The sequence below is a fragment of the Geotrypetes seraphini genome, chromosome 2 (assembly GCF_902459505.1).
Source record: "Geotrypetes seraphini chromosome 2, aGeoSer1.1, whole genome shotgun sequence".
In the NCBI taxonomy this organism is placed as follows: Eukaryota; Metazoa; Chordata; class Amphibia; order Gymnophiona; family Dermophiidae; genus Geotrypetes; species Geotrypetes seraphini.
Genome location: NC_047085.1, coordinates 256,221,577 through 256,245,907, shown reverse-complemented (window position 1 = coordinate 256,245,907; position 24,331 = coordinate 256,221,577). Strand labels below are relative to the sequence as shown.

Genomic DNA, 24,331 nt, shown 5'->3' with positions numbered 1-24,331 from the left:
GGCTCCGTGGAAAACGTTGAACTGAGGTACTTCACAGGAGACATGCGCCCTGACTTGGGGGCGGGAAGGCACTCGCGCATGTGCAGTGCAGCACTCGTAAGCTTTTACAAAGATCTTCAAGCAAGTCTGCTTGCGAGGCTGTCCGCTGCGGGGCTCCATCGGTGATGTCACCTACCTGTTGAGAATATATGCTGCCTGCTTGTCCTGGGATAACCCCTGTTACAGGTAAGCAACTCTGCTAAATCATTGGCTGGCAAGAAAAATGTTTTAGGAATTGCAGAATGCTACTGTTGGGTGAACATAATTTCTTTTTATTAAGAGAATAACTTTAATATGTGTGTGTTTCTCCTTTCTTCAAGGAGGAAATTTGCATTTCTCTTTAATTGAAACTTTTTTTTTTCCTATTTGAGTGCTTGGTTCTGGCTCCAACACGGGAATTAGCACAGCAGGTGCAGCAGGTTGCTGATGACTATGGGAAATCATCAAGACTGAAAAGCACCTGTGTTTATGGAGGAGCACCAAAGGGTCCTCAAATAAGAGACTTGGAGAGAGGTAACAAGCTGTAGGCTAGTTGTTTGAGAAATAAACATTTCTATAGATGTTTTGGAGAGTCATATTTTTTTTCATTACCTTTGTATTTTATTAATAATGTCAAAATCCGGTTTTTTTAGGACTTCTGTTTCTATGTCAATGGGTTCTTTCAGATTCACATTTACATATCTATAGACCAGCTTCTTGCTCATGTCTGGTTTGTTTTTTGAAGGTGTGGAGATCTGTATTGCTACTCCAGGGCGCCTCATTGACTTCCTGGAAGCAGGGAAGACAAATCTCCGCCGCTGTACATACTTGGTGTTGGATGAAGCTGACAGAATGCTGGACATGGGTTTTGAACCACAGATTCGTAAAATTGTTGATCAAATTCGGGTAGGCATTTATCTTGTCATTAAAATAAATTTTGCTGGTCATATATTGAAATGCCTTGCTTATTTTGTCCCTTCAATATCTTTAGCCTGACAGGCAGACCCTGATGTGGAGTGCAACTTGGCCAAAGGAGGTGCGCCAGCTAGCAGAGGACTTCTTACGTGACTATGTACAAATTAATGTGGGGAACTTGGAACTGAGTGCTAACCATAACATCCTGCAGATTGTTGATGTGTGCCAGGAAAGTGAGAAGGATCACAAGTATGTCTACGTTTAGCAAAAAGATGCTAAAAACCATGTGCTTGGACAGCCTGTCCTTCCAAACAAAGTTGTAGAAAGAAGGGGCGATTCTAATATATTAATAATTTATTAATCTTGTTTTTTTCAAGGCACTGTCTATTGAGGTCTGGGACAGATGTGGACATGTATATAAAAATTTAGAACAGGGTTGGGGAACTAGTTGACTAGATATAATCTGCATGGTTTTTCTACCTGACCCTCGTGCACCTTGTCTTTACTACCACTGCTGCCTCTAGCGATCATCCTCTCATCATGCCTAGAAGTCATCAATCCCTCCCTATTGACTCCTCCTCTTACTTACCCTGTCTGTGGGTTTAAATGGGAAAAGAGCAGTCCACTTTTGTTTTTGAAAATGTTTTTTTAAGATATTCAATGGAACAAAAGTGGCAAGCAGCATTGATTAAAAAAAAAAAAAAAAAATGTTCTAAGACAAGCAATAACATCAAAAAGACAACCACAGCATTCAGCAGCAGCATTATTCAAATAAATCTGACATCAAGGTAGTTTAAACCATGTAGAATGCTTTGATGGGAAAGAAGAGTGCTTAGATGAGGGAGAAGATGGTAGAATTATGTGAGGTAACATTTTTTTAATGTTGTCTGACTTGGCATATTTGGATTGGTATAGAAAGAACAAAATAGCAGAAAATAAAAAGGCTCAACTCAGTTTTTTGTTTAAAAAAAGTCAAATGGTCCAAGGTAGGTATATACAAACTTCAAAAGGGATTCTTTAAAACGCCCATGTTTTGGCAGCTTAGCGCCCAATCACAAATTTTAACGAGTCTTGATAGAGCTCTCTTCTGTAGCGCCTGGTAGACAGTTATAGTCATTACGAATGGGTATATATCTCATCATGACCAGCAGGTGGGGACTAAAACAAAACTGGAATAGTACATAAGAGGTACCTTCTCCTATTCCTATCAGTCAGTCTTCTTTCAGTCTCAGCAGGCTGTACCCATCTCCCTTGGTAGGGCTGTTGGAATTTGTTTAGGGATCCTGGTCCCTGTTTCTGTGCTGGATTGAGCTTGGGTGGGCCCTGTTTGGGGGTCTGTCTGATCTTGGGGGTGTCAAACCTGGCGGGTCTCCCCCTGGGTCACTCCCCCCCATCTCCCTAACATCTTTTTAGAGGTGCCTCAGCAGTAAGCCTTGCCCCCTAATTCAAGCTTTGAGAGCCAGTGGAGTCTTCTGTTAAAAAAAAAAAAAAATCCTGAAGGTAGTGCCGGTCTGAAGTAGAGAGCTGCACGGGAACGGGGACGACGGGAATCCCGCGGGACCCGCGGGTTCCCCCTTTGAGTCACGGGGATCCCGTGGGGACGCCCCTAGGGTCGCGGGGATCCCGTGGGGACGCCCCCTAGGGTAGCGGGGATCCCGTGGGGACGCCTCCGAGGGTCGCGGGGTTCCTGCGGGGCTGGATGTACTCAGTCGCGCGGCTCTTCTCCCTACCTTCTCTGCTTGCAGCACAGAGCCGAACGAAAGTCTTCCCGACGTCGGAGGGGAGGGAGGGCTTAAACAAAGCTGGATGTACTCAGTCGCGCGGCTCTTCTCCCTACCTTCTCTGCTTGCAGCACAGAGCCGAACGGAAGTCTTCCCGACGTCAGCGCTGACGTCGGAGGGGAGGGAGGGCTTAAACAAAGCCAGGTTTCAGCTGGGTCCCCTGCTGTGGCAGGGAGTCCCATGGGACCCCAGAGGTTTTTTTCCCCTGATTTAATTTTTGCTTTGTGCAGAGCTTATTTTCTGGCGGCTGGAGGTCCCACATGCACTCAGGGGGTTTCGGAAGGGGGCTTCCCTCCGCACTCCCTGTGGCTTTGCCTCCCTCTTCTTCTTTGGTGTCCCCTCTTCCTCCTCCCTTGTCCAAGTGCCCGAGGGTGGCTTGGGAAAAAGATTGGTGGTCAGAGGAGCATGTTGGCCTGGATGAGGACCTGGACCCTTTTGGGAATTTCCAGGATCTTCTTGAGGGGACGACCACTGACGGCATGTCCGTGGTACGCCTTTTTCAGAGGGATGAGCTACCAGACCTGATTCAGTAGGTCTCGGTGCTGCGTTTTGAGGAAGAGCCACCGGAGACCTCGTGTATGGGGGACCCTCTTCTTAGGGGGATCTGCGCTGCTTCCCGTTCTTTTCCTATGCATCAGGATATTCGGGATCTCTTACTGGTGCAGTGGAATATCCTGGAGGTGCCATTTTGGTTGGTGCGTGTCATGGCTCATTGGTATCCCATCCCGGAGGTGGATAGGGCTACTTTGAAGTTGCTAGTGGTGGACGCAATAGTCTCAGCGATTGCTAAACGGCATACCGTGCCTGTGGAGGGCGGTTCTGCCTTACGGGACTCTGAGGAACGTATGTTGGAGACCAATCTTAAGCAGAATTTTGATGTCTCTGCCTTGGGGGTCCAGGCGGCTATTGGTGGGGGGCTGGTGGCTTGGGCTGTGTTTCGGTGGGCAGAGCGTGCCCTGGATCATGAGTGATGACTGGTCCTTGGTGGATCAGGAGGTAGCAAAGATTGAGATGGCTGCCTCGTTCCTCTCGGATGCTCTCTATGACTTGGTGCGGACGTCTGCCAAGTCTATGGCTTTTGGAGTGGCCACATGACATACCTTGTGGTTTCGCGCATGGTTGGCGGATGCCAAGTCCAAAACTAAGCTTACTAAATTTCCCTTTCAGGGATCTTTTTTGTTTGGAGCGGATTTAGATAAGTTAGTTCAGACTCTGACGGACTCTAAAGTGCCCCGCCTGCTTGAGGACCGTGCCCGTCTAGCGTCGCGGGGTGGCACTGCCTGCGGGAGTTCCGTAAATACCGCCCTGGGTGTGGGGCTGCTACTTTCCAGGCTTCTGGGTTTTCCCGGGGTCATTTTTATCAGCGCATGAAGTCCTTTCGGGGGGCCCGTTGGGGGGGGGGCTTGGAATCCCTTCGCCAGTTCCCCCCACTGCCCATCCTGCCCAATGACTCTTTGCCGGCACCCCTTTGGTTCCAGTGGGTGCCCGGCTGCGCCAGTTTTTCCCCAAGTGGGCCAAGATCAAGTCCTATCAGTGGGTCCTGGAGGTGGTATGTCTTCCATCTGGCGCTGTTAGTCTTCCGCTCCTTCTTGTCGGTAAAGTCAGTCAGAGTTCTGTTGGACAATGCCACGATGATGATTGGAAGACACTTTCCGCTACTACCAGCGGCAGCAGAAGACTTTTAACCTCCATAAAAGGGGGCGCGACTCAAACAAATGGTACTGGAGCCCACTAGAGATCAGGCGACACTGGACCTGATACTCACCAACAGAGAAAGCATTTCAGAAGTTTCGGTAGGCGATACGCTAGCCTCCAGCGACCACAACATGGTATGGTTCAACATCAAGATAGGCTTCACTAGATCAAACACAGCAACAAAGGTCCTCAACTTTCGGGGCACTGACTTTAAACGCATGGGAGACTTCGTCCATCGAGCGCTACAAAACCAAGCTGAAACCAATAATGTAGAGGCTTTGTGGTCAATCCTGAAATGCACCTTGCATGAGGCAACAAACCGCTATACAAAAATAGTAAGTAAACGACGGAGGAAGAACAAGCCCCAGTGGTTCACTGCAGAGATCTCGGATCTTGTTAAGGAAAAGAAAAAAGCTTTTATTTCCTACAAGCACACAGGAAACAGGGTGGCAAAAGAAAACTATCTGACCAGGTCTAAAGCAGTCAAAGCGGCAGTCAGAGAGGCCAAGATTCAAACAGAAGAACATCTAGCGAAAAACATTAAAAAAGGGGATAAATCCTTCTTCAGGTACATTAGCGACAGGAAACGAAACACAGATGGAATAGTACGCCTCAGGAAAACAGACGGGAATTATGCAGAAACGGATTCTGATAAAGCCAAATTACTAAATGAATACTTTTGCTCAGTCTTTACTTGCGAGGCGCCAGGGACTGGCCCACAACTGCAGGCAAGGCAAACCTCGGAAGACCCGTTTCAAAATTTCAAGTTTACACCCAACAGCGTCCACGGCGAACTATCAAAACTCAAGGTGAACAAAGCCATGGGACTGGGCAATCTACACACCAGGATTCTTAGGGAATTGTGTGATGTCCTGGCGGAACCGCTATCTGTGCTGTTCAGTCTTTCCCTGAGTACCGGAAAAGTCCCCATGGACTGGAAAACGGCTAACGCCATTCCACTGCACAAAAAGGGTTGCAGGACGGAGGCTGCGAATTACAGACCGGTGAGTCTCACCTCAATAGTGAGTAAACTCATGGAAAGACTTATTAAACACAAATTAGATACGATCCTGACCAAGGAGAATCTACAGGATCCCCACCAGCATGGATTCACAAAGGGAAGGTCCTGCCAATCCAATCTAATCAGCTTCTTTGACTGGGTTACAAGGAAACTGGATATGGGGAAGTCTCTGGACGTCGTGTACTTGGACTTCAGCAAAGCTTTTGATAGCGTCCCGCACCGCAGATTGTTGAGCAAGATGACATCGATGGGATTGGGAGCAACATTGACGACATGGGTCAATGACTGGTTAAGCGGTAGACTCCAGAGGGTAGTGGTTAACGGTACTCCCTCCAATACATCGGAAGTGACCAGTGGAGTGCCACAGGGCTCGGTCTTGGGACCGATCCTTTTCAATATATACATAAGAGACCTGACTCAAGGGCTTCAAGGTAAAATAACATTATTCGCCAACGATTCCAAACTATGCAACATAGTAGGTAACAGTGCTTTGCCCGACAGTATGGAGCAGGTCCTGCTCTTATTGGAACATTGGTTCTCGACTTGGCAGCTAGGCTTCAATGCTAAAAAATGTAAGGTCATGCACCTTGGCAGCAGAAACCCGTGCAGAACTTACACTCTAAATGGTGAGACCTTAGCTAGGACTAGGGCAGAACGTGATTTGGGAGTGATCATTAGTGAAGACATGAAAACTGGAGAAAGCTGCATCCAAGGCTAGACAAATGGTGGGATGCATCCGTAGAGGTTTCGTCAGCCGGAGGCCCGAAGTCATAATGCCCCTGTACAGATCCATGGTGAGACCTCATCTTGAATATTGTGTCCAATTCTGGAGACCACATTATCAAAAAGATGTGCGGAGAATCGAGTCGGTTCAACGAATAACCACCAAGATGGTCTCGGGACTCAAGAACCTCCCATATGAGGAAAGACTGAATAAACTGCAGCTATACTCGCTCGAGGAACGTAGAGAGAGGGGGGACATGATTGAGACGTTTAAATATATCACGGGCTGCATCGAGGTGGAAGACGATATCTTCTTTCTTAAAGGACCTTCGACCACAAGAGGTCATCAGCTGAAAATCAAAGGCGGGCAATTTCATGGCGACGCCAGGAAGTATTTCTTCACCGAAAGGGTGGTCGATCATTGGAATGAACTTCCACTGCAGGTGATTAACGCTAGCAGCATGCTCGATTTTAAAAAGAAATGGAATATGCATGTGGGATCTCTAGCGGGGTGAAGTCTGGGGGTGGGTCATTAGCGTGGGCAGACTTGATGGGCTATAGCCCTTTTCTGCCGTCATATTCTATGTTTCTATGTTTATGTCAATTGTCAAGGGGGCACAAAGAGCACTCAGGTAGCGCAGGAGGTGGCTCTGCTCATGGTCTGGGCAGAGTCCAACCTTCGGGACATCTCGGCCTCCCACATAGCCGGAGTGGAGAATGTTCAGGCGGACTTCCTCAGTTGTCATGTGCTAGATCCTGGAGAGTGGTGTCTAAGCCATGATGGACCTGATGGCCACGAGTGTCCACGCCAAAAACCCCGCTTCTTCAGTTGTTTCAGAGACGATCAGGCCAAGGGTCTGGATGCTCTGGTTCAACCAACTCCAACGGAGGGGCTGTTATATATGGCGAACATCATTGTGAATTAGTGTTGAGCTAAAGTTCCGGATAGTTCTGCTCTCTCTGTCCCCGACCCTGAAGAAAATTTTGAAACGCTTCGGTGGGGAATGAGGCAGACCCGGTTTAAAAGTTAAGTTATTTTCATATACTGATTAACTTCAAGATGTAAGTTTTATAAATAAGCACTGACACTTTATAATTTATTATAACTTATAATGTACATAGTTGCACATTTGTTCAAAATATCCCATTACAAAATGTTCCAATGAGGACGGCTACCACACAACTATACAGTGTGACATTCTGAGGAACTAAGAGGGATTTAAACACAATTGATGGTGGACTGTTTCTGATAGTTTGATAGTGAGACCGTAGTGTTTTTATTTAGTTTTGAGAGTTCAACATCATGGCACATATACAAATATCTACCAATCAGAAGACGTTCAGTTTCTCGGATGAACAACGTACAGTACTTGGATCAAAGAAGACATATTTTTTCATACGATATTGTATCACACATTTACAAGGATGTCGGAGATAAAAAGTTGCCCCCAAAGCTATAACCCCTGGTTTTAAAAGAAGAAATTCACATCTCCTTCTTTGCGTATTTCGAGCCAGATCTGGAAAAATCAATATTTTAAATCCCATAAATTTCTTATGTCTATTTTTGAAGAAAAGCCTGAGCAACCAATTTTTATCTGGTGCTAAGGCTACTGTAATCAAAAATGTCGCTGGGTTAGCCATTTCTATATCAGAATGTTCCAATATTGCAGTAACATCTAACGGTTGCTGGTCCTTTTCTTGTACTCGCTGCTGTTCCTCTCTTTTAATAGGTAGATAATAAGCCTGCGTAAGTGGTGGCAACATATCTTCGGAAATTTCCAATATTTCCATCATATAACGTTTCACCATGTCTCTTGGAGATATTGTTGCGACCCTCGGAAAGTTAATTAATCTGAGATTATTGTTTCTAGAAGAATTTTCTAAGGATTCCAGCTTCCTTCTCAAGTTAGTATTATCTTTAATTAGTGTTTCTCTAATCTGTTTAGAAACTTTTAACTCCTGGTGGATATTTTCTAAGGAACTTAGATTCATCAAATTCAGCTTTTAAATTTCCCACCTTAACCTCTTGAACTTTAAGTCTTTCTTCCAACTGACTCAGTTGGGATTTCACAGATTTTGCCAAATTTGCCACCAGATCTCAAAGGGAATCCAGGGTTACCTCTCTGGGTTTTTCAATATGGGAAACATTAATAAAATGAGAAATCTCACCAGTTGATGTTCCCTCTTGAGCAGCATTCCTCGGGTTCCAAATTACCCCTTCAGTTGTTAAACTCTCAGTCTCTTCCAAACTCTCCTGTAAACGAGAGTTAGTCTCCATTCTCCCCTCTCTGATCTCTATGGCCTCCGAGGGAGAGCACTGCCCATGCTCCGACAGCACCTCCTCTCGTGGGGAGCTGGTAATCTGAGGGGGAGGTGCTCTGGCGTCGGGGCTTAATGTTGTTTCCAAGCCCAAGGAGTTAACATCGGTTCTGCTTCTCCGGTGCAACTCCAGCGGGACCCCTGACGCCTGGGGTGTCTCCTGCATACGTCGGAGAATCTCCTCAATGTTGCCGAACACCGCTGCACCAGCCTGCCACGAGGCTCCAGCTGCACTGCACCCTCTTCGTTTCGGCATGAGGAGAAAACAGAAGTCTCGGGCAGCGATGTAAAAGTTGTTAAAGGTAAAACTCTTCGGCGTGTTGCTCAGCCAGAAGGGTATGCAGCCATCTTGGATCGGGACGGTGCCTCTTATGTACTATTCCACAGTTTTGTTTCAGTCTCCACCTGCTGGTCATGATGAGATATATATCCGCTTGTAAGATTTCCTATAATGGTCTAGAGAAGCTAAAAGAAAGTAAATTAGCAGGTAAGAACCTAATTTCTCCTTACTCACTTTACCTGTAAAAACTGTATACATGTGTGCGATCTATATAGCAGTATATGTGGTTATGCAAGATTGTAATAGTCATTCTTGGCACTTCTTAGCCTATATTATACTGTTTCAGGTTGATTCAGTTGATGGAGGAAATAATGGCAGAAAAAGAGAATAAGACAATCATCTTTGTAGAAACTAAACGCCGCTGTGATGATCTCACACGTAGAATGAGGCGGGATGGGTAAGTCCAGAACAATTTCAGAAACAACATTAAATTCTTTGTACAGGTACAAGATCCTTTATCTGAAATTCCGAAAAGGTATGAAAACTGAAATTCTTTGTCATCTCTCCAAACCAGTACAGACTTTACTGATGGGTAATACCTCACTATGCTGAGCAGGTGGAGACTGAGACCAAACTCTTGGTTGTGGTACTTAATAGCTGACCCTCCCCATAACTAACAGTCTTCTCTCAGTCTTCAGCAGGTGGTTATGGTGAGTTGTATCAGTCTCCCCTTGTTAGGACTGTTGGAATTAGTTTAATAATAATAACAACTTTATTCTTTTATACCGCCATAACCAAAAGTTCTAGGTGGTTTACACTAAAAAGAGCTGGGCAATCAGCGAAATACAATAATACAGTAAAAAAATACAAATATTTGTAAAATAGAATTTCAATAATAAAACTCACTAAGTAATAAACTTATCGAACAAAGTGGTCTTAATTAATTTCCGAAAACTGCAGTAAGATAACATAGCTTGCTGAATACATTTACCTAACCAAGATTGTTGCCTACCAGCTTGAAATGCTAGGGTCCTATCTAAGAAGGTCTTATATCTACACCCATTAATTTTTGGATAAGCAAATAAGTAGAAGTTTCTAGTTTCTCTTGATGGTCTATGCAACACAAAATGAGGAAAAAGATAAGCTGGAGACAATCCCGATATTAGCTAGGTCGTGTATTGCACAGTGAGCTTTTTGCAGGAGAGAAAGTGCTCATTGTGCTCCAGATGCAAGGCACTTGCAGCCGGCCTGTGCAAGTGCTGTGCAGGCTACCACGAAGGGGAATCCTCGTCAGCATCAGGTGCCGGCGTCCAGGGATCCCTTTTGCGATTGCCTCACTCGCTGGCAGCCACTAGTGGGGAAGCCCGGTCTTTCCTCGCCACCCATGCATGGATTTCCCCAGCCGCCGACAGGGTAAAAACGATTCATAAAAAAGCAGTTAATAAATCCCAACAAACAAACAATATTCCTAAATTAAAGAATGGTATTTTGCAGGATCACTAATATTTTCCACAAATGGTACACATCTTACAAATTCTACCAGGGATATGTAAACTTGTGAGCACAACTGCATATCTGGTAACACAGTAGAAATGACTAATAATGGTAACATTTTACCATACCCCTATAACATTGTGTTGTCTTCTATTTAATAGCTGGCCAGCCATGTGTATCCATGGAGATAAGAGTCAGCCAGAGAGAGACTGGGTGCTTACTGGTGAGTCCAGATTTTGACTACCACTAATATAAAAAATATAACTTAGGAATTCTTTCTGAAAGCGCAATCAGGTAGTAATTTTTTTCGTACTGGGGTAACCAGCCTTTCCTTGTTTTTGCAGAATTTCGAACAGGGAAAGCGCCAATCCTCATTGCCACAGACGTTGCTTCTCGTGGTTTAGGTTTGTATTGTACACAGAGCCTGCAGTGATTTTGCCATGAAGCTTTCTCAATCAGTCAGAGCGTGATTTACCCCACATTAATTTTTTTTAACTATCTTATTTTTTCTCTTTAAAAGCTGCTTCCTGCTCTTAACGACCAGGCTTTGGTCTGCAGCAAGGCCTAGGCATGACTAAATGATCGCCAGGAGGGAGAGGGAAACATCTAGTTTAGTCATTCAGCTCCACCCACAACCCCTAGTGTTCTTCCTTCTTGGAGAGATTATGTCTCAGGTCTTTGCATACCCACCAATATGTACAGTATAATCCCTCAGCCAGTTAAAAATAAAACCACCAACAACAAAAAAAACCCCACTACTGTAAGATGTATGGATACATACACACAGAAAAATAACTTCACTGACTCACATTAACAATACTCATTCACTGCACTATAGTGTATATCTTACTTTACAAGTGCTCTTCAAAACTTCAAGAACAAAGATGCCCGGTGCTTCTCTGATGAGTACTGTAATCCCTTGTAGCCATTCTGATTCATGTTGGACAAGTATACGAGTTCTGTCCATTTTGATTAAATGTTTTGAAATTATTACATTGAAAATAAATACCTGAATTAAGTAAAAATGTTAAGGAAAACAAGTGATGCTTTTTGCAGTAGCTATTTTGTTCTTTAATAATTACATTTGACAACATTTTATGAAAGTAAAACTTTTATATTAAGATAATCTAATATGAAAGTCAACATTTTCAGCCTTTCAGTTGTGCTTGAGTAACATAATGCAAAATAATTCCTGCTCTTGAGTTCCCTTTGTGATGGGTGCCTCTTAATGAGTAGTTGGATCCCTAGCATTCTTTATCTTTTATTTTACCATTGTATGATATTGGACATGCATAGCATTTAAGTCTTAAAGTCTTTGTGCTTAGATGCATTATTTAGTGGGTTTTCTAGTTTGTTTTTGCAAAATACTGGCCATAACAGAAACTATAGGAAATACTGTTGGAGCAATTTTTTTGATTTTACAGAAAGACTTTATCTAAAGCTAGCAACTTTTCTGGTGTGGCAGACACTCCATTGCTGAACAATTGGGTAGCCAACCTCTTCTCATGAGAACTCTTGTAGGGAGCTTCATTTGCATTCCTTTTCTCCTCCCATCCATCTGGGCTGTCCTCCAGTTCCTCAGAATTGAAGATAGAGACTTCTCAGTCCTCTACCACACAGTGCCCAATTATGAGAAGCACTAAGGCACAGATCTCCTGCTTTCCCTCTCATTAAGACATTACAAAAATGCTTATGAACCATTGGGAGGTCCCGGAGGGCCCCTTTGGGTGGCCAAGGTTATGATAAAGCTCTATCCTATGGATGCAGCATTTAACCAGCTTTTTGTTCCTCCTAAAGTAGATTCACTGGTGGTGCAGGTTACAAAATGTAATAACTTTATTCTTGTACCTCCCTTCCCAGTGAGGGCGGCATGGTATTGAAGAATGCCCAGGACCACAAACTGGATTTGTACACAAAAAGCTCTTTGAGGCCGTGGCCTCGGGTTTAAAGGCAGCTGTGGCAGCATCTTTTATTTCCTGAGCTTGCCATTCTAAATTGTGCCACAACAGAGACTATTTGTTGATAAAGATCTCCAATTTTTAATGTCTGGAGTGGATCATATGGCTGATGCTCTGAATGACCTTTTCAGAGTCGTGAGCAAAATGTTGGCTTACTCCATTTTGCCCACATGATGCTATGGATTAGATAGTGGGCCTGAGATTCCTCCTCTAAGGCGTCTCTAAGTAAACTTCTATTCCAGGGACAGTTTCTCTTTGAGAAAGGTCTGGATGATCTTATGGCCACCATGCCAAAATTCTTACTGGATAGCAGGCCTCAAGCCCCTGGAGTGTCAGATCATAGTAATTTTCAGACCTCCAAGTGATAACCACCAGTTCTTGGGAGGGCCTTTGGGCCAGACACCATTTCAAAATTCCAGACAAAGATTTGGGGGCCACGTGCCCTGATTCTTCAGGATCCTGCTCCACCACAGATCCAAAGAAACAGTGAGGATACCAAGCCCTCAGCTGAGCCTCCATGCATTGGAAGGAGGTTATCGGTCTCTTGGGGAGAGTGGGCAGAAATCACCACAGATCGCTGGGTGCCGGACTTTATGAAGGAGGGGTACAAGCTCGAGTTCTTTCACCCTCTCCTAGGCATTGCGAGGGGTGTCCTGGGGTGATAGACCCCTTCCCAGAGGAAGAGGTCTATCAACCGCTTGAAACTTTGGGCCAACTGTCTGGTGCTCCTGGAGTTTGGGAGCAAATTACAAAGCAAAGCAGTTTGAGTTTTCTCGGACATTGTAACAGTGGAAGCCTATGTCACTTGCCAAGGGGAGCACCAAGAGTGCCATTCTGCGCTTGAAAGCCCAGATGCTGTTTAGTTGGGCAGAGGTCTATCTTCTGGTGCTCTTGGCAGCGCATATTGCAGGAGTGGACAACGTGCAAGCAGATTTTCTCAGCTGGAAGACTGGATCTTGGGGAGTGGTCACTGTCTCAGGAAGTCTTCACCTGCATCATGAATTGATGAGGTGCCCGACATTCAATCTGATGGCATTGGTTGCCAAGATGAAGGTGGTTTGATTTTTTTCAGTTGCAAACGCAAGCCAGGAAGCGAAGGCCTAGACGCCCTGGTCCAGGTCTTCTATTATGCCTTCTTTCCATGGAATATGATAGACCGACTTCTGCGCAGGATCAAGGCACACTAGGATCAAAATCTCAAACTTTCCTGTCATCCCCGGCTACTCACGCAGGGCACAGTTGTCCTACAGGATCCGGAATGCTTTGATCTTACAGCATGGCTCTTGAGCTTGTGGTGCTTGTGTAAAGGCTATTCAGATGCAATGATATTCAAGATGCAGAAAAAAGTTGACAAAAACAGCATGCCTGGAAGTGCTTCCAAACTTGGTGCGCTCAGAGGAGCGAAGACTCAAGCTCGGCACCGATCACGGTGATTCTCATCTTCCTGCAGGAAGGTCTATAAAAAGTCCTAGCAGTTGGCTCCCGGAAAGTTCAAATTGTGGGGCTCTCCTGCTTTGGGCCCATGATTAATAAGAGCACCGTAACCGCACATCCGGATGTTGCTAGGTTTTTGAAAGGGACGTTAAGGCTCTGCCCTCTGATGCGACAGCCTTGTCTGACATGGATACTTAATCTGGTTCTCTGAGCGCTAGCGAGAGTGCCCTATGAACATCTGGAGCAAGCTTCCTTGATGGACCTCACTGTCAAGATGGCGTTTTTGGTGGCAATTACTTCTGCCTGAAAAGTTTTGGAACTTCAGGCTTTAATCTGCAGAGATCCATTTCTTAGAATTTCAGATATAGGTGTGGTTTTGTGCACAGTCCCATCTTTTTTGGCAAAAGTGGTTTCCAATTTCCACATCAACCATGAAATATGCTTACCTGCCATCACACCCTCTGGATTGAAAAAAAGTGATCTGTTATTGAAATCTTTGGATGTCTGCAGACTCTTACTGCAGCATCTGGAGGTTACGAACAAATTGCGATTGTCAGGTCATCTGTTTGCACTGGCGGGGGCAGCCCATAAAGGTCAATCAGCCTCAAAAGCAAGTATTTCCAGGGATAAATATGGCCATTTGTTCAGCCTGTGTCAGTAGTGGAAAACGCCCTTCTATATCCATAAAGGCGCACTTGATGAGGAGCATTGCTTCTTCTTGGGTGGCATCTTCAGCGGTGTCCTCAGAAGAAATCTGTGGAGCCGCAATTTGGTCTTCTCTACATGCATTCACAAAGTTTTACAGAGTAGATGTGGTGGCCAAACAGTACTCCACATTTGGATCTTCGATTTTGAAGGCAGCTTATCTGTCCCACTCTAAGCTTCAGGGACTGCTCTGTTATGTCCCAGTCATTCAGGAATGGAGTGTCTGTTGCACCAGAAGGAAGGATTAGGTTCTTACCTCATTAATCTTCTTTCTGGTAGACACATTCCATTCCTGAAGCCCGTCCTGTCAGATGTTCATTCGCCTGCTTGCTGCCTCAGTGATGCCTGGGAATTCGGACATTTTGTTTCTTTTGTTCACCCTTGCCAGGATAGAACACACAACTGTCGTATTGAAGAAACTGAAATATCCCACACTCTTAGTGCAGGTTGCGCTCAAGTTGGTGATTTGTTTTTCATTTTGTTCTACAAATGGTTAAAATTTGTTAATCTGTTGTATGCTTCATGTTATGAGGTAGCCGACACTGGCAAAACGCTGGCCATCGTCGTTATGAGATGAACTCCGCATTGAGGATAAGTACTCCATTGATTTAGTTTTACTGGATGAATATATAAATGATTTATTTGTTCAGTTTTTATTACTGTTCTCTACATTGCACAAGGCATTTTTTTGATGTTGTTCAGTTGAGGAGGTTTTTTATGCCAATGAGGTAATTTCCCCTGGTTTGGAATTCTCTCACTTTTTGCAACAAAGGTTGGTGTGGGAGGGATTATAAGGCTTTTTCCTTCCTCCTGGGTGATTAATACATCTTTAAGCATTTGCACTGTCAGAGACCGGTATAATGACTTGTTACATGAGTGAATAATATGTGACAATGGTGTTCTAGTTAATTCCATCGTCTAAGGATTGTGTTATTTTGATATAAGGGAGTTGTATATTTGGATCATGTTATGAGCAGAACAGACATGTTTCTCGGAGTGTGTCCCCATACTCCTTCCTATTTAATTCCTTTCCAGGGCTAACCATCTGCTTTGATACGATCTGAGGCATTGGAGGATAACCCAGATGGATAGGAGGAGGAGCAAATGAATGTAAATGAAGCTCTGTACAAGACTTCTCACAAGAAGAGGTTGATTACCCAGCCATTCAGGAATCGAGTGTCTCTATCAGAAAGATTAACGGGGTAAGAGCCTAATCTTTCCATTTATATAGTCTAATACATTTAATGAGCAATCCATGTTCACTATTACACTTGGTTTATCTTGTCTTCGTCCTTTAAAATATATATTCCAGAGGGAGACAACTAACCCCCCCACCTCACCCCCCCTTCCCAGGATCACAAACATAGTTAGGCTTTAAAGTTGAACATTCTTGCTGTCATTATGAACTAATCTGTCATAGCTGACAGTCTTTTGTTACATTTTTATTTTGTATAACAGTTTGCTCTTCCTTAGACTGGAGATAGGGCTTTGGAGGTGCATTTGGTGGAAAAGTGGAAATAAATATTTGAAATGACAACCTGAATGTTTCCCTTTAAATCTGTCCCAAAGATGCAGAATGTAAATTCAGTAGCCAGAAGTGTCTCCCCTCCAGGGTCATGTCTGGACCTGTGCAGGTAGAACTTGGGCCTGGCGGAGGGGGCGGAAGGCCTGAAAGCAGTTTGATATTGAGCGGCCATCTTTAGTCACTGGTCGTAACTTTTCAATTTTAATTTTTTTTTTTTAGCCAAGCTTGCAAAACGCTTGATCGCTTCTTTGTGCATCTTGCCTAGATATTTAGAAAAATATGAATAAAAAAAAATTGGCTCATCAGTATGGGAACTGTCCTAATATCATATATGAGCCCTCCCTTTGCCCTTGAAAACGGTACACCGTCTGTTTCTTGTTACTTAAAATGTCTACTGCTCTTGGCTCTGTCGTGTGGCATTCCTATAGAAGAGAAATAAATCCTTCCAACCTTCACGGTCTCGTAAGGAATGCTTTTGCCACCTGACTGGTGCAATGTAGGAGGGGGTATGCTTTGGCTGAGTGGCAGGGGTACTCTGTGCCTCATGAGGCTATTTTGCTTCATGGAAAGGTGGTTCTAAAATATTTACATAAAAATAAACAGGTAAGTAGTCTTCTCTCCCACCCCCTCACCCAACCTACCAATTCCTTTCAAATTTCAGTAGCAGCTTAACTCCATGGAAGGTCACATTTTCCCTCTGCACGCGCTGCAATTTTTATTTTCCTGTTGATTACTTTGTCATACTAATATCCTTGAATTTCTTTTTTTTTAACAGAAACGATGCCACGCTGCAGATCCCTCTCCATACAGGGCCTGCAAGAATCAGCATTGGGGGCTTGGAGCAGCTCTCTTTCAGGAGGGCAGTTACAACTCTGGCCCTAATGATATCTTGTACTGGAGAGGACAATTTTTTATGGTCTGCATCTTGATGGCACATACTGTTCTGTCCCCATCCTTTTCTTCAGGTGCTTGCCCATCCTTTTCAATTTTGTACAGTCATAGACCTGCTCTTGGCAGTTTCCATAAAATCTGCAAGATCACTTATGAAGCTCGTTTGTAGATGGAGGTCACCTGTATTAGATTTTGCCAGTATATATCTGGTCAGGTTGATCTGACTCAAAATCACTTTCTTACATGACTGTGTCTCTTAACCATGTAAGAATAAAGTGCCATCATTCATCATATTTAGCTTTACTGATGGCATAACTTAAGACAAAAATTTTACCATACTTTGAGAACACTGCCTAGAATAGAAACTGAAAAGCTAGCATGTGTATGGCTCCTAAGATGTCATGTATAAAGTTTGATCCATGAAAAAGTAAGAGATAACTTTGAAAATAAGGATTAGTGTTCTTGTACCCTTTTTTATATGAAAACATTTAGTATAATAATGAGAGAGTGATACATCCTAAAAGTATGCACTGAAATGCCCCAGTGCATTTCTTTTATCCAGCTGCCATTCTATAAGTAACACAAATGGCAGGTAAAGTATATTTGGTTTGCCCATCCTTAACTACTAAGCTCTACAACCCACTCCTCTGAGAGTCTGTGTGTGTATATGTATATATAAACACGCACACACACACGCACACACACAGGACCACCTTTCTGGTATGGAGAGTTCCCATATGCCACTTATCAGCTGTATGTTAAGTTACCCCGTGGTGCCTTGTCTTCCAAAGGAAAAGCACTTGCGGGTTATTTTACATCTGCCTGGAAACGGTACCGTGCAGTGTGGAACAGACTGAGTGACAGAGCCAGGACATTTATCAGACTCTGCTTGTCTTCCCCTCCCACCCCGGACCTTTGAAGAATAGTCTGGCGTTTCTTACCACCATCTATTCGTTTTCCACTGCCTGTTGTGCATGCATCTGTTTAAAACTAGTCTTACAGTGTTGCACAAGGACAAGCTTTCTATTGGTGATTCAAGAAGGGCCGCTCCCATGATATCTGCTGTTTCTCCCTCTGTGTGGGAATGGCAGGGTCTAATCAGTAGCATACAGAAGTCAACAATAACTTAAACTGTAATAAGAAACAGACATTTTAGAAACTCCCACCCCAGTACCTTTTTGTCCCTGAAATTATGGAAGTCTGGGAACTAAGCACAGTTTGGCCCTTGGAATGTTTAATTATAAATGAACTTTAGCCCCAGGGTGGAGGGGGAAAAGCATTGGAGGACTGGATCTTTATAGCTGAAGCCTGGTTCTCCTGCGCTTGACCACCAAGCACTGGGCAACAGAGAAGCATCTAGCAGAGCGAGCGTGTGGGGACTTCTCGCTACGCCAGGACCATCGATGCATACTCCCACTCCGGTGGTACCGTGTCAGAGGGGCGGAGTTTTCGAAAGGAGACCGCCAAATGCCAAGAGACGGGATCGGCTGCAGCTGATTCTCCCCCAAGGAGGGAGTGTGCATCGGTCTGGTAACACAGTATAAGTGTTTTTGTTTTCTACAAGGATGAACCTGCCTTTTAAGGATATTGTCCAGATAATTATTTCTAAGATACAAGTTTTTCTGATCTATTATGTACATATTTATTCTGGACACTTAAATTTGGTATTAACTGAAACCTGGCTTCAATGCGATTGTGCTTGATTTAGATCAGATAATAAGCTCTATATCTCATACACACCTTTACTCATCACATCCAATAGCTAGTCAAGAATGTCCTCTTGCATGTTCTTGGTAAGGACTGCCAAGTAGCAGGTACCATTTCTAACAATGCTCGAGGCATTACTTGATTATAAAAATACTGATTTATGAATTATCTTTTGATGTAATTACCATTATTGTTTGTAGCATTTGATATTTTGTGAGTAGTAAACTTAGAATATCGGTGCAACATGCACAGAAAATTGTGCCAGTTGAGAGGGTTGAATAAAATGTCATATCTTTGGGGGAGGGGGATCAACAGAGAATCCATTCCATTAAATGTCTTGGTATCTTTCTGGAGGTAAGTAATCTTCTTCTTCTGTATTGCAATACTAGATTTTTCCCAATAAGAGTAATAGCTTATGTTGTGTTGTCCTTTGGCAGTGTGTCTTGTTCATGCTGTGCCTTTATGATTGAGAGGGTTATGGAGTATGTATACTTCTTTTTTTTTTCAAATCTTTATTTATTTTAACATATACATCAAGTGTACATTAAAATATGAACACAACATATTACATTATCACTTGATAATTCCATAACAATATATAACTAAAAGATTTATATCCCACCCCATCTCATATCTATACATGAATAATATAATTCCTATGTATATTAATCAATTAAATTATGCACATATATATTAAATTATCATAACCCACCCATCCCCCATTCTTTCAATTATCATATAAGGAAAAAGAATAATAAATTAACATTAATCATTATGATAATTTATTATTGGCCTCCACACATCTTTAAATCTATTAAAATGACCATTTTGTATTGCAAGTAAACATTCCATTTTGTACATATGACACACTGAGTTCCACCAGAAGCTGTAATTTAGTCTAGAACAATTTTTCCAATTCAATGTTATTTGTTGTATCCCTACTCCTGTAAGGATCATCAAAAGCTTATTATTTACTGCAGATATTTGGCTTTTATTTCTCATACACATTCCAAATAAAACTGTATCATATGACAATGCCACATGATTTTCCATAAAGAGGTTAACTTGATCCCATATTGATAACCAAAATGCCTGAATATATGGACAATAAAATAAAAGATGATCCAGAGTTCCAACTTCAATTTTACAATGCCAGCACCTATTAGACTTAGAGCAATCTAATTTTTGTAATCTAGTAGTATGTATACTTCTAAAGCTGTTGCAACTGTATTGTGAAAGGATTAATAAGTAATTTTTGGATTAGGCAAGGAAGACTTTATTGATCTAATTTTCCCAATCGAAAATGTAAAGCTGTAATGTAAAATTGTGGATGAAAGAATTTAAAGATTCAATTAACTTATAGAAGGGAGCTTTTTTATTTTTCAGATTTACAAAGCATTTAAAGTTTTTCTCAAGCTACATAGCAGCAAATTTCTATACATCTGCATTTTTGAGCATTACTCTTACTGGGTCAAGTCTATTTTGCCTAGTTTCCATACAGGAACTAATTTTGTCTCTGTTTTTTATCCCTTTCATTGCATTGGTGCTCTCCATGCACACATGCATATCCTTCTCCCTCCCTTTTCCTATTCATGGCATCTGCAAACCTGGTCTACCTTCAGATGTGGAAGATGTCAAGTTTGTGATCAACTACGACTATCCCAACAGTTCAGAGGACTATGTACATAGGATTGGCCGTACAGCTCGTAGCACCAATAAGGGCACAGCCTATACATTCTTCACACCTGGTAACCTGAAGCAAGCTAGAGAGCTGGTCAAGGTTTTGGAGGAGGCCAATCAGGCCATCAATCCTAAACTCATGCAGCTGGTGGACCATGGCCGTGGGGGTGGGGGTGGAATGAAAGGTGAGTATTGTCAACTTTTGTATAGTAATTAAAAAAAAAAAAAAAGCACAACTGATTATAGTTAGGCAGTCTCTCTAATCTGCTCGTATTCAGAATAAGGACCCAAGCTCTTGCAGTACAGTTGAAGTACTTTTGTTGAGTTTTTAAATTGAATGGCATATATCTAGTACTAGATTATACTGTACTGTCATGCTGACTTCGGCTATAAAATGTAAACTAAAGTTCTTTAGTGCGTCTCTAAACCGGCACAGTTCACTGATGGGTAATAGCTCACCATGAAAAGCAGGTGGAGACCAAGACAAACTTTTGGCTGTAGTACAAGTGTTTTTTCAATTCCCCTATACAAGTAGTGTGTTCGCAGTCTCCAGCATGTGTAGTAAGCTGTTGCAGTCTTCCCTTGCTTATTGTAGGGCTGTTGGAAGTTGTGTAGGGGCCGTCTTCTCCCTGTCTGGTGCCTGAATGAGATTGGAACCCTTTCAGAGGTCCATCTTACCTTAGGGGTGTCACACTCGACAGGGTCAAGTCCCTCCCTCCATTTCTTTCACTTCCCCAAACTTTTGTAAAGGTGCCTTAGCTGTAAGCCTTACCACTGATACCGGCTTAGAGAGCCAGTCGAGTCTGTTCAGAAAAAAAAATCCTGAGACAGTGCTGGTCTGAAGGGAGCCTTCTATTCTCTGTAATTGTGTTTTTATTGTTAAACGGCACCTTTCTTTTAGATAGCTCGCATATTGCACAATGAGCACTTTTAAAGGGAAAAAGTGTTTATTCTTTAGCGCCTCTCCAGACCAGCACAGTTCACTGATAGGTAATAGCTCACCATGACCAGCTGGTGGAGACTGAGACAAAACAAGTAGCTGTGCTTCCCCCAAATATAACCAGTCTTTTTTCAGTCTCCAGCAGGTGTGGTAAGCTGTTGCAGTCTTCCCTAGGGCTGTTGGAATTTGTTTAGTGGACTTATCCCATGACAAGCAGGCTGCATATTCTCACATGTGGGTGCCATCATCCAAGGAGCCCTGATACGGACAGCTGCTAAAGCGCTCTTGCACTTTAAGAACTTTAGAAAGTTTGTGACTGACTACACAGCGCATGCACGAGTGCCTTCCCGCCCGACGTAGGCGCATGTCTCCTCAATTCTCAGTTTTCCGCGGAGCTACAAAGTCGTATGTGAAACGGTCTCCATTTTATTTTGCCTTCCCGCTCTTGCATTCACAGATTCTTATTTTCTTGTTATATTAACATTTTTTTAAAAAAGTTTATTTTTTTGTCGTAGCCGTTTTTGATGGCGGGACCTTTGCCTCTGCCTCAGCCTTTGGGTTTTGATTTGGCTGAGGCAGTTTTCCATCCCATGTCCCACCCATTAAATGGCTTTAAGAAGTGTGGCAGGTGCCAGCGCACTATTTCCCTAACTGATCTACATAAGTGGTGTATCCAGTGCCTTGGCCCGGACCATCGCTTAGAGTCTTGTACGTGCTGTTCGATGCTTCAGAAGCATTCCATAAAAAGCCGTCTTTTACAACAAAGACTTCTCTTCGGAACCATGGATACATCACAGGTATCTTTGACACTTTTCAAGCCATCGACGTCGAAAGCATCTGAGGTACCAGCTTCCATGTCGGTGTCACAGGCTATGGCTCCATTAAGTAAGCCAGCTAAGAAGTCACCAGCTTCCCAGAAGGTGTCTCAGGCCACTAAGGTATCGAGTCTAGTCGTACCAGCCAGAGACCATTAATGTGGCTCGCTTTAATTTCGAGGGGTGCATCTTCATCCATGTCATCCACCGGCGTCCAAGCCACAGGTGTTGGTGCAGGCTTTTAAAGAGAAGCTTGATGCTTTCTTGCAGTTGGAGTTTGGGGATATGTTACAACTTGTCACCCCTATGTCGGCTCCTCTGGTACCGGCCCAGCCTGAGCATTAACCCATGTGAGATGCAAGTACCACCACTGCCTCTTTGTACCGCGTCAATCTCGGCACCGATCATCATCATCATTGAATCATGCTTCCAGACACCATTCTTCAAGGTACTGGTCTCCTTTCACAAAACATTGATCTCCTTTTCCAAGGCCTCAACACTAGAAACCTCATTCTTCTGAAAATTGCTCCAGTCTTTCCAGGCATTCGTCTCCACGTCCTCCTTCCACTAAGGCAAGCATTCTTTGAAGTCCAGGCATATTTCTCCCAAGCACTCTCCTTGACTGCTATCTGTCTGTCTTTCTTTCTGTCTGTTTCTCTCCTCGGCTGCTGTCTATCTGTCTTTCTTTCTGTCTCTCTCCTCGGCTGCTATCTGTCTGTCTTTCTTTTTCTCTCTCTCTCATCGGCCACTATCTGTCTGTCTCTCTTTCTCCTCGGCCGCTATCTGTCTCTCTCTTTCTCTCTCCTCAGCCGCTATCTGTCTCTCTCTTTCTCTCTCTCCTCGGCCGCTATCTGTCTCTCTCTCTCCTCAGCTGCTATCTGCCTGTCTCTCTCCTCGGCCGCTATCTGTCTGCCTTTCTTTCTGTCTGTCTCTCTCCTCGGCCGCTATCTGTCTGTCTTTCTGTCTGTCTCTCTCCTCGGCCGCTGTCTTTCTTTCTGTCTGTCTCTTTGGCCTCTGTCTGTCTGTGTTTGTTTGTTCCTGTCTTTCTTTCTGTCTATCTCTCTCTTTGGCCGCTGTCTGTCTTTCTTTCTGTCTCTCTCTTCCTTTGGCCGCTGTCTCTGTCTGTCTTTCTTTTGATTTTTCTCTCTCTCTCTCTCCTTGGCCGCTATCTGTCTTTCTTTCTTTCTATCTGTCTCTCTCTCTCCTTGGCCTCTGTCTGTCTTTCTTTCTGTCTCTCTCTCTCTCCTTGGCTGATGGATGTCCGTCTGTCTTTCTTTCTTGTGCACTGAGATGCTTCAGCTCCAGCCCCATCCTCCCACCTACCTTGTAAAAATGAAGCAGCTTTGACAGAGTCCGACACAGGCTCCTTGTATAGATAGGGAAACTGCTGCATGCAAACCATCGCAGGCTCCTTAGTCAGCTGGAGGAAACCGCCATATGTGCCGCAAACCTCTACTGCGCTAGTGTGAAATGGAAGCACGGATCACGGAGGCACGGATCGTGGAGTTTGAAGTGCGCACGCGCACTAAGGGTTTTATTATGATAGATGGGTTTTTAAAAAAATATATAATCATCTTTATTAAGGCAAAACTGTATCCAGAAACTCCACAAATACAAAAAGGTCATGGAAACAGAATAATAAACAGGAAACATGGCAAGCAGAATGAACCTGCCCGAACACAAATGCATGGCATAATTTTTGGAAACAACACTGTTACGTCAACCAACAACAGAAAACAGAAGTAGAGAGCTGGAATACATATGCTCAAAAATACAGAAAAGATAGATAAGATCCCCAATCCCCCTTTCCCTTGACACCAAGCACTCCCCACACGTACAACATTCACTCAACCCCCTTCCCCAGAATTCCACACACGCTACTCCATACAACAGCCACACCCCCACACACTCGTCCAAGGAAACTCAGCATAACAAAGCACCCAGGAGGATGTCAAAACCTCCGCCATGGAGGCCACCCCTAAAATACAGCAACTATGGTACATCAGAGGTTAACAGAAAACGCTCCCAAAGGGCACAATAAGCTTTCCACACCTCCTTAATTCTGGTAGAGTACTAGTGAATCTCAAAAGGGGCAAGGCCCTCATCTGAGCAGTCCACAGCTGGTATGTAGAAGACTCTGGAGAGGCCCAGTATTGCAGAATTAGCTTTTTTCCCAACAGAATCGCGTGAAGGATGAACTTGTGGGATTCAAAAAGCAGGCCTTGCTGAGTAAGATCTTGCACATCCCCCAACAATAGGGCCTTAGGATTCCAGTCAAAGGGGTGCTGAAGTGTAGATATAAGGCGTTGATGCACATCGGTCCAGAGAGAGTTTGGGGCATTCAAAGAAGGAATGTAGGAAAGATCCAGGTAGCGTTGACATTTGAGGCAGGAATTGTCCGACCACAGTTCCATAGTACAGCCTTTGGAG

The 24,331-nt window shown here is 43.7% G+C and overlaps 1 protein-coding gene across 3 annotated transcripts in view; it reads left to right on the top strand.

The window, feature by feature from the left end:
• DDX17 (DEAD-box helicase 17) overlaps nt 1-24,331 on the top strand; it is a 185,982-nt gene that overhangs the window by 151,157 nt on the left and 10,494 nt on the right. For all 3 annotated transcript variants that reach the window (XR_004537952.1, XM_033929439.1, XM_033929438.1), the window contains exons 6-12: nt 411-552; nt 764-924; nt 1,010-1,182; nt 9,099-9,209; nt 10,408-10,469; nt 10,591-10,650; nt 20,089-20,331. Coding sequence is in view for 2 of the 3 variants with exons in the window: in XM_033929439.1 (XP_033785330.1) it covers nt 411-552; nt 764-924; nt 1,010-1,182; nt 9,099-9,209; nt 10,408-10,469; nt 10,591-10,650; nt 20,089-20,331 (952 nt within the window). In the remaining variant the exon portion in view is untranslated. The remainder of the gene's footprint in view (nt 1-410; nt 553-763; nt 925-1,009; nt 1,183-9,098; nt 9,210-10,407; nt 10,470-10,590; nt 10,651-20,088; nt 20,332-24,331) is intronic.